The following is a 10,944-nucleotide window of genomic DNA, read 5'->3' on the forward strand; positions in this document are numbered from 1 at the left end:
AGAAATATGGCTTTAATTTTACTGCAGAATCACTGCGTTTTATTTTCATATCGTAGCGTACTTCCTGTGCAAGGCTCAGAAAGCTCAAAGCAGAGTTTTCAGCTGGTGGTGTTGTACTCGTACTACGGAGTGTGCCAAGTAGGCTGTTGGCTTTCCTTCATTGTGAGAAAGCAGTGTGATGGCGTTCCCAAAAGGCTGTGCTCACACAGGAAGCGCTTTGCTGTCTGAAACACGCTAACACAGATGTAGTACGTAGCTGCTGTGTGCCAAGTTAACTCGCAATGAAAGATTTATTGTCTTTTCTTTGATTATGTTTGCACAATTCAATTAGTTACTTCAAGGTGTTGCATGGCAGAACATTTAAACAATGCCTATGACCATCAGATCATGTGACATTGGTACATGCTAACATGCATAGCTTCTGCATCTGTTTCTGTTGTGTTTCCATGGACTTCCTGTTTCCGACCCAAACATTCATTCATTCATTCATTTTCTACCGCTTATCGCAGGGTGCTGGAGCCTATCCCAGCTGTCTTCACGGGAGAGGCGGGGTACACCCTGGACTGGTGGCCAGCCAATCACAGGGCACATATAGACAAACAACCATTCACATTCACATTCATACCTATGGACAATTTGGAGTCGCCAATTAACCTAGCATGTTTTTGGAATGTGGGAGGAAACCGGAGTACCCGGGGAAAAAACCCACGCATGCACGGGGAGAACATGCTAACTCCACTGGAATTGAACTCGGGTCTTCTAGCTGTGAGGCCTGTGTGCTAACCACAAAAAGTGCATTCATTCATTTTCTACCGCTTATCCTCACAAGGGTCGTGGGGGGTGCTAGAGCCTATCCCAGCTGTCTTTCGGGCGAGAGGCGGGGTTATACCCGGGACTGGTGGCCAGCCAATCACAGGGCACATATAGACAAACAACCATTCACACTCACATTCATACCTATGGACAATTTGGAGTCGCCAATTAACCTAGCATGTTTTTGGAATGTGCGAAGAAACCGGAGTACCCGGAGAAAACCCACACATGCACGGGGAGAACATGCTAACTCCACATAGAGGGTGGAATTGAACCATGGTCTCCTCGCTGTGAGGTCTGCGCGCTAACCACTTGACCACCATGCAGCCCCTGACCCAAACAGTCTGCTCTCCTCGAGGCATGCCCACTCCGCTCTGATTGGTCGCACTCCCGAGGACTTCCAGATAGTTTCAGTTTACAGTGTGCAGGCCGTCTGCAGCTCATATAAGGAAGTCCAGTGTTGGGAAAAAAACTGTAAAAACAAGCAAACTTCTTTCAGGGTTCACTTCCAAATTTAAAAACCTTATTATTTGACGCTTTTGCATCGTTTAACACGAGAATACAACATTAAAACAACATTTATAGTTCAGAAATGTGAGAAAATGCATAATAGATCCCCTTTAAGAAACATCATGTGGTTACATTTACAAGGCTGAGATGCATTTAAAGTCTCCTCTTTAAAGTCCCATCACTACTACTAAGGCTTTGGTACTTTCTACAGATACAAACTCCGCCCCCAGAGATTTGGAAAAATACAGAACTCCCCAGGAAAAAAAGAGGTCCATCAGGTGTTCTTGTGGCTTGCTTCCATGGGGGGGGGGGGGGTATATCTTTGCCAGCTTTTTATTGGCGCATGGCAGTGTGTGAAATACCACATTGCATCAGTAATCAGCCCCAGCCCGACCCTCAGCTGTAGCTGGATCCATTAGGAAAAAACACCAGCTAAGCCTGATCACAGCTGTGGAGTGCAGCGTTCTGTGGATCTGGTTTTGTTTTCCGAGGGAAAGAAGCTCAGGATGAGGGTGGCCGTTAGAAAAGTTGATAATCCACAAAAAATAGATGATATCTTCTCGTATCATCATATCACTCCGGTATTGTCTGCTTCCGATGTGTTACACAAGCCCAGTGAAGAGGTGGGAATTTGAGGGATTGGGGGGGGTGACGAGCCAATCAAGTTGAATTTCCCAAAATCCAACAGTAACTCATCTTGGTCCATCTGTTTCTAGTTGAGAAAAGTGGAGGTGGTCGACCCCATCGATGCTTACACACCTTTTAAGGCAACAGTACTCACTCTAGCACCAGCTATTCAGTGATGCATTCAAGAAAACTGGGAATTCAGGACAAACAAAGTCAAGTGCATTCATTCATTCATTCATTTTCTACCGCTTTTTCCTCACGAGGGTCGCGGGGGTGCTGGAGCCTATCCCAGCTGTCTTCGGTACACCCTGGACTGGTGGCCAGCCAATCACAGGGCACATATAGACAAACAACCATTCACACTCACATTCATACCTATGGACAATTTGGAGTCGCCAATTAAGCTAGCATGTTTTTGGAATGTGGGAGGAAACCGGAGAAAAAACTCACGCATGCACGGGGAGAACATGCTAACTCCACTGGAATTGAACTCAGGTCTTCTAGCTGTGAGGCCTGCATGCTAACCACTTGTTCGCCGTGCAATAAGTGCATTCATTCATTCATTTTCTACTGCTTATCCTCACAAGGGTCGCGGGGTGGTGCTGGAGCCTATCCCAGCTGTCTTTCGGGCAAGAGGCAGGGTACACCCTGGACTGGTGGCCAGCCAATCACAGGGCACATATAGACAAACAACCATTCACACTCACATTCATACCTATGGACAATTTGGAGTCGCCAATTAACCTAGCATGTTTTTGGAATGTGGGAGGAAACCGGAGTACCCGGGAAAAAAAAAAACACGCATGCACGGGGAGAACATGCGAATTCCACACAGAGATGGCCGTGGGTGGAATTGAACTCGGGTTTCTTAACTGTGAGGTCTGGATATAAATATACTACAATTATATTTACTTCACAATTAGGAAGTTTGTCAACTGCCATATATAAGGTTTGAAATGTCCCAGTCTTCCTGAACGCACCACAAGAGCCTTGGGTGTGGTTTGTTTCATCCATCAAGAATATTTACAGACTTTCTTGGTAGCATAGACTACAAAGAGTACGTGAGTGTGTGATTATTAAAACAGGAAATCCACCCATAGTGTCGGTATCAACATGAGAGGATTCCCAACCGCGAGAGGCTTTATTTTTCGAGACACCCGCCTCCTCTTCCACTTAATGTTTCCCATATGAAACGGATCTTTAATCTTCCACAACCCTCGCGTCTGAGCCAGCCAGATTAGCTGCGAGCGGGAGGCGGGTCACGCACTCATGAGGAGCCGTGCGACACACGGGCGGTAACTGACCCGTGTGACCTTTACCACACACCATTTGATTTTTTTTTTTTTTTTTTTAAAGTAACTGGAATAATGCATCTCTTCAATAAAGCGAGTGCCGGCAGCAGAAGCAGCGGCCATTTCTTATTCAGCCTCAATAATTAATGAGATCTTTCAAGATGGTTTGAAAGGTACCTGCCTTGCCTGTACAAAATCTGTGACAGATTCTTGGAAGTTCAGCGACAAGGAGCGGGAATCCCGGCATGTTGAAGGGTGAAAGGGGACTTGGAGGCCTTGGACAAAGCATCTCAAAGGGGGGGAAAAAAGAGGAATATATTCCTTCACATATCAGCCAAGTAAAATAGGCATTTACTCAACTGCAGAGGGTACCAGGTATTTCTTAGAGTAATCATATCACTCACTTAATGACTCTTGTGATGGGATTTTTCTGGACGTCTCACTTTTTTCTGGAGCCTATCCCAGCTGACTTCGGGCAAAGGCGGGGTACAACCTGGACTGGTCACCAGCCAATCACAGGGCACATATAGACAAACAACCATTCACACTCACATTCATACCTATGGACAATTTGGAGTCGCTAATTAACCTAGCATGTTTTTGGAATGTGGGAGGAAACCGGAGTACCCGGAGAAAACCCACGCATGCACGGGGAGAACATGCAAACTCCACACAGAGATGGCCGAGGGTGGAATTGAACCCACGTCTCCTAGCTGTGAGGTCTGCGCGCTAACCACTCGACCACCATGCAGCCTCCAACTTTTTTTTTTTTTAACTCTACTGTAACTTTCAACTTTACAGATGCCAGGCGGTGTATGTTGTAGTTAATCACCTGTCTCTCCACATTGAAGTATAAATTATAGTAAAGGTAGTTACCGCCCCCTAGTGGCCCATAGATAGATCAACACAATTCATTGGAGTTATACTGTACGGGGGCAGCCACTTGTTGCTAGGCAGAAGTGCACTGCTGCCTCACACCCCAGACACAAGGACAGAGAGAGTTGGTAGAACAAGAGTTTGAACAACATTGCGTAACAAAATAACATAAGCGGGGCGGCACAGTGGTTGAGTGGTTAGCGCGCGCAGACCTCACAGCTAGGAGACCAGGGTTCAATTCCACCCTCGGCCATTTTTGTGTGGAGTTTGCATGTTCTCCCCGTGGGTTTTCTCCGGGTACTCCGGTTTCCTCCCACATTCCGAAAACATGCTAGGTTAATTGGCGACTCCAAATTGTCCATAGGCATGAATGTGAGTGTGAATGGTTGTTTGTCTATATGTGCCCTGTGATTGGCTGGCCACCAGTCCAGGGTGTACCCCACCTCTCGCCCGAAGACAGCTGGGATAGGCTCCAGCACCACCCCGCAACTCTCGTGAGGATAAGCGGTAGAAAATGAATGAATGAATGCACTTTTTGCACGGCGGACAGGTGGTTAGCATGCAGGCCTCACAGCTAGAAGACCCGAGTTCAATCCCAGTGGAGTTAGCATGTTCTCCCCGTGCATGCGTGGGTTTTCTCCGGGTACTCCGGTTTCCTCTCACATTCCAAAAACATGCTAGGCTAATTGGCTAATTGTCCATAGGTGTGAATGTGAGTGTGAATGGTTGTTTGTCTATATGTGCCCTGTGATTGGCTGGCCACCAGTCCAGGGTGTACCCCGCCTCTTGCCCGAAAGGCAGCTGGGATAGGCTCCAGCACCCCTCCTAAGGAAAAATGGTAGAAAATGAATGAATAACATAAGCGCCACCTGCTGGTCTTATTTTGAACATCTTCATTATCTCTCTTCCCAAGGACGACATGAGCGACTCACTGCGGGATTACACGAACCTACCAGAGGCTGCACCACTACTCACCATACTGGACATGTCGGCGCGGGCCAAGTACGTACGCGATGTGGAGGAGATCACGCCAGCGGTCGTGGAGCAGTTTGTTGGCGACTTCCTGGCCGAAAAGCTGAAACCGGAGCCCATCTGATGCAGGAAGTTTAAAATATGAACGCTATAATGGGACTCGCACCGTCATCCGTCGCTCATCATCATCAACCCACTCAGTATTTCATCCCATGACTTTTTACTGACATTTTACTTTTTTTTTCATTTCTATGGAGTCTCTTCTTCTCCTGTGGTGCCTTGCATTGACTATTGTACCTACAGTTAATATATTCATTTGTTCTTCTTCTTCTTCACACTTTATCACATTCAACCTTCTGGATTCTAGAGAAGCCCAGCGGACCTACTCCCGATTTTATTTTGCCTTCTGGAGGATGGAATTTTTTTTTAAAAAGGAATAAAGTGATTGCAGCAGTTTTTGTGAAGCTCAGTTCCATGTCGCCTAGAAAGACCAGTCACAGGTCCACGATACAGACAAGGTTTTTGTTATATCCTAACTGTTCCGTGAAGGTGAGTGGATCATGATGTTATTTCTAGAGGCGGGAAAAAAGGCTCTTTGAAGGTACTGAATGGGGCAGGCGAAGAAAACCTGGTTTAGACTTAACACATTAAAAATTGTAAGCATTGCTGTCATCTATTAATAATAAATGTAGCACTTACATATGTAATGTGCACACATTGTAGTACCTACATAAGTAACACTGCTCTAAGGGGTGTTACGACTACTACACGATAAGTAAAAATTAACACACTCATTTTGCCGGTTTCCATATATTTCCATATGTCTGTTTTAATTCATTGCCTTCAAACAAACAGGAAGTGGACTCACTCAGCATTCCGACAGCATTCCCTTTATCAGTCATACAGTCCTTTTATCTTTTTGGGGGTGCGAGGGCAGGGCTGAAAAAAGATTTTTGCGCCCCCCCCCCAATTACAAAAACACCACCATCATTTACGTTCATAGTGAGCCCATAAACACAAACAAGCTATAACTTATTTTATTATGTTCATTCGTTCATTCATTCATTTTCTGCCGCTTTTCCTCACGAGGGTCACGGGGGTGCTGGAGCCTATCCCAGCTGTCTTCGGGGCGAGAGGCGGGGTACACCCTGGACTGGTCGCCAGCCAATCACAGGGCACATATAGACAAACAACCATTCACACTCACATTCATACCTATGGACAATTTGGAGTGGCTAATTAACCTAGCATGTTTTTGGAATGTGGGAGGAAACTGGAGTAGCATCGTTGTGGCATCGTTGTTTAGACATTTTGTCTATAAATTCACTCCCCGCTCTGTTTTCTTTTTTCTTCTTTTCTATCCCCTCCTGCTCCGGTCTGACCACTCCAAATTTGCAAAAAATCATTCATTCATTTTCTACCGCTTATCCTCACGAGTGTCGCCAGGGGGTGCTGGAGCCTATCCCAGCTGTCTTCGGGGCGAGAGGCGGGGTACACCCTGGACTGGTCGCCAGCCAATCACAGGGCACATATAGACAAACAACCATTCACACTCACATTCATACCTATGGACAATTTGGAGTCGCCAATTAACCTAGCATGTTTTTGGAATGTGGGAAGAAACCGGAATATCCAGAGAAAACCCATGCATGCACAGGGAGAACATGCAAACTCCACACAGAGATGGCCGAGGGTGAAGGGTGGAATTGAACCCTGGTCTCCAAGCTGTGAGGTCTGCGCGCTAACCACTCAACGTTGCAAAATAGATTATTACTCATCAACGATGTCGGACGTTATGAAAGCTGACGTCCGGCCTTCGAGGACCACTTCCTACTGGAAGTTTGCATTGCTTTTAAGAGTTGTTTCCTGCCCTCAAACAACAGGATACTGGCAGCCATGGCGGAATTCAAGCTGTCCATATTAGGAACAATAGGAATAAAAAGCCTGTGTCCTGTGGTTTTTTCCGCCAGTTGGACTGCTTCCACACTGAGGCCTTGAGTCTCTCCTCCGATGATAATAGCTGTGGGACTCTGAGCCCAGTTTTCATGGTACAACATGGCGTTCACTCTTGGGAGTGAAAGCCCTGCATATTCCGAATCGGAGTCAGAATCGGAGTCAGAGTCGTACTCGTCAAAGTGTGCCTTCTGGTGGGCGGGTTTTACGCTGACCCAACCGTAGTCGCCCGGTTTGGAGGGTGCATGAGTCGTGTTTATGTTTGGATCAGGTCCGCTCGTGCTGTCGGCGACATGCACCGTTACATCCTTGGGTAGATGATCCTCAACTTCCTCCCAGTTCAAACTGGGATAAATGGGCAGATGGAAATGGGCGCCCATCGCTGCTCGCAGTACTTTTGGCTCCCAGACATCAACACAACCTGTGACGGGATTTGAGACAGATTTTCATGACTTTTTCATGAAATAATACAATTGTAATCCACTACAAATATATTATCACATACTACAGTATTAATTGGCCCTGTACCCTAGAAACCGCCCATGAATGATACGGGAAAAGGCCGAAATGATACTGTGTCAAAGCCCAGGGCAGTGATACTGATAAAATACAGAGTTTAACCATGTCCAGTATCAGCCCCCTGCTCTGGTATCGTGCCCGTGAAACAACCAATTAGAGAACAGCGCACAAGCGTGAACACACAGCGTTTGTTTTGCTGCCGTCTGTGCTCTGTCAACATGTCAGCGGTTGACACTCCCGGCGAAAGACAAATAGGGAAAATAGCAAACAGATTATTAGAAATGGAACGTTTTATCACCATTAATGAGGAAGACAGACATTGATAAGACTGTTGATAAAATATTACTGTTGAAATATTTTTGCAATTATTGTGTTTACACTGTTTCGATATACAGTAAACCTCGGATATATCGGATTCAATTGTTCCCACTGGTTTTGTCCGATATAAGCGAAATCCGTTATATGCGTATACCGGAAAATGTCCGTTTTACGCATATATCGGATTTATATCCGGTATATGCGTCAATCGGATTTTATCCGTTATAAAAAGGCACTTCCTTGACTATGTTTCCAATGTACCTGGACGCGCAGGCAACGCTGCAAACGCTGCAAACGACGTCGTATAGCGGCCTGTCATGATTTGGCGAATCGGAGCGCCACGATGCGGCCATCCGATATATGCGAGGGAAATTTAATGGAAATGCATTGGAACGGGACTGGAGATTTTGTCCGAAATAGGCGAAATCCGTTATAAAAAATCCGATATATGCAATGAATTTTTATTGGAAATGCATTACAGAAAAATTGGTTCTTTTTTATCTGTCCTTTGTGAGCGAATTTCCGATATATCCGAGTCCGATATATCCGAGGTTTACTGTAATATCAGACCTTCGGTCTCGGGCTGATACTGACACTTGGGGGCATGATACCAGACAAACCATGTGATAACCTATAAATAAATATATACATACACATACATGTATATATACATACACATAAATGTATATATACATACACATACATGTATATACACATACACATACATGTATATACACATACACACACATGTATATACACATACACACACATGTATATACACATACACACACATGTATATACACATACACACACATGTATATACACATACACACACATGTATATACACATACACACACATATACATACACATACACACACATATACATACACACACACATATATACACATACACAGACATATATATATATATATATATATACACATACATACATACATAGGTGCAGATTCTGGAAATTCTAGAAAGTGTTCTGTGTCGGGTATTGTGTGTAGCAACTCTATAGGACTCCACAACTCGATACAAAGAGTCGAAAAATGAGTCGAAATGATCGAAAAAACTCAAAATGCAAATACAAGTCGGAAAACCAAGGGCGACCTCAAGCTTTTTTTCTGAATGGCTCATCAACTGCAAGAACAAACAAAGACTGGTAGAAAGTATTCCCCCGCCTGAGTTAGACAAATACGTGTCTATGTTTATTTTATCAGAAAAGAAAATGAGGGATAGTACGTGATAATAAGCTCATGATTAAATAGTATGTGATAATAAGATCATCATAAAAAGCTGCTATTTTTCAATAAAAGTGCTTTAACGGCTAAAATGAGCACACCTTTAGTGAGCAGGATACTATGGCAGCCGGCGGCAGCAGCACAACGCAGCATAGTCCCGAGGTTGCCAGGGTCACGGATGTTATCACAGATGAGTGACAGCGGCACCGAATGTGTTCGGTCTATGAATCTCAACCGTGATGCATCAGGTCGGGAAAATATCGCTGCAGAAGACAAAATAAAATCAGAACAATACACTCAAAACGTATCACACCATGAGAGCCGTAAATGACCTATTACTCCTTGTGGGGCCACAAGGTCAGACCACAGTTTGATGTCTTCGAATTTGACTTTAACAAGCGTGGCCCTCCTCAATTGGTCGAAAGGGAGCTCCCGCAGGCGATCAGCGGTGCTGAAGAAGACGGTTTGAGGAATGGCGCCCGCATTCAAAGCATCGCAGACCAATCGGCGACCTTCCAGGAGGATTTTGCCCTGTTTCTCCCGGAACGTTCTGGAACGAGCGACACTCACCAGCCTCCTGCAAGACATTCATTCATTTTCTACCATTTTTTCCTCAAGAGGGTCGCGGAGGTGCTGGAGCCTATCCCAGCTGTCTTTGGGCGAGAGGCGGGGTACACCCTGGACTGGTGGCCAGCCAATCAGAGGGCACATATAGACAAACAACCATTCACACTCACATTCATACCTATGGACAATTTGGAGTCGCTAATTAACCTAGCATGTTTTTGGAATGTGGGGGGAAACCGGAGTAGCATCGTTGTTTAGACATTTTGTCTATAAATTCACTCCCCGGCTCTGTTTTCTTTTTTCTTCTTTTCTATCCCCTCCTGCTCGGGTCTGACCACTCCAAATTTGCAAAACAACAAAACATCATTCATTCATTTTCTACCGCTTATCCTCACGAGTGTCGCGGAGGGGGTGCTGGAGCCTATCCTAGCTGTCTTTGGGCGAGAAGCGGGGTACACCCTGGACTGGTGGCCAGCCAATCACAGGGCACATATAGACAAACAACCATTCACACTCACATTCATACCTATGGACAATATGGAGTCGCCAGACAATGGAGGTTAAAATATGATACTACAACCATTTGCACTTTTTCTCTCCAAAAAAATGATTTTTTTTTTAATTAAAAGCCCATCGCTTTCACTCTGAATGGGTGATAGCATGCATATAATAATACATATTGTGTTATTATAATGTATATGCTGCATACATGTGCCAAATAACAATGGATCGTGATGAGTGCACAAAGCTATAAATACATGACAATAGCATTGCTATCACCACAACAACAGACACTTACGCCAGTCTTTTATCGCCAGGTAACGCCCTCTCGAATCGGAGCCCATCGATTTGATCACTTTTACCAAGCATATTAGCACTTTTGGTTGATATATTATTGCTTGTCTTCGTTAAATCGGCTCTTTCTTGCTCTGCTGCTCTGAATGAGACTTTGACGTCATTCTTCTCCTTCGCCATTGAAGCAGAGGGCGCTTTTACGTCTTCGGAAAATGTCACTCTGACCGGCTTCCGTCTAAGTCCACGCACATAACGTTTACATTCCACATTGAATCCGCTCCCCCTTGACAAGAAAATAGCTTTTTCCAAGGAGAAAAGGCAACTCATGTGTTTCATGTAGATCGCCATTTTGGCCTTTACGTCTTCTTCGCTGGGTGAATGTATGTGTGTATTGTTACCGCTTGGGGATCTACAGCGCCACCTGTTGTTCAGTAGAAAACGGAAGTAGTTACAATAA

The 10,944-nt window shown here is 45.0% G+C and overlaps 2 protein-coding genes across 3 annotated transcripts in view; one reads left to right on the forward strand and one right to left on the reverse strand.

Moving 5' to 3' along the window:
* Positions 1–5,543, forward strand: part of nxn (nucleoredoxin) — a 50,134-nt gene extending 44,591 nt beyond the window's left edge. Inside the window, exon 8 of the mRNA XM_058080445.1 lies at positions 5,032–5,543. Coding sequence (XP_057936428.1) covers positions 5,032–5,214 — 183 coding nt within the window. The 3' untranslated portion in view covers positions 5,215–5,543. The remainder of the gene's footprint in view (positions 1–5,031) is intronic.
* mrm3a (mitochondrial rRNA methyltransferase 3a) overlaps positions 1–10,889 on the reverse strand; it is a 34,941-nt gene extending 24,052 nt beyond the window's left edge. The window contains exons 1-4 of one of the 2 annotated variants that reach the window (XR_009131481.1): positions 10,492–10,889; positions 9,458–9,702; positions 9,227–9,388; positions 6,306–7,464 (exon numbers count right to left, since the gene is read on the reverse strand). Coding sequence is in view for 1 of the 2 variants with exons in the window: in XM_058080436.1 (XP_057936419.1) it covers positions 6,884–7,464; positions 9,227–9,388; positions 9,458–9,702; positions 10,492–10,835 (1,332 nt within the window). In the remaining variant the exon portion in view is untranslated. Of the gene's footprint in view, positions 1–6,111; positions 7,465–9,226; positions 9,389–9,457; positions 9,703–10,491 lie in introns of those variants that run through there. The other variant, XM_058080436.1, reaches the window with a different exon arrangement.
* Between the last annotated feature and the right edge of the window lie 55 nt (positions 10,890–10,944).

The sequence above is a fragment of the Doryrhamphus excisus genome, chromosome 8, assembly GCF_030265055.1.
Source record: "Doryrhamphus excisus isolate RoL2022-K1 chromosome 8, RoL_Dexc_1.0, whole genome shotgun sequence".
Lineage (NCBI taxonomy): Eukaryota > Metazoa > Chordata > Actinopteri > Syngnathiformes > Syngnathidae > Doryrhamphus > Doryrhamphus excisus.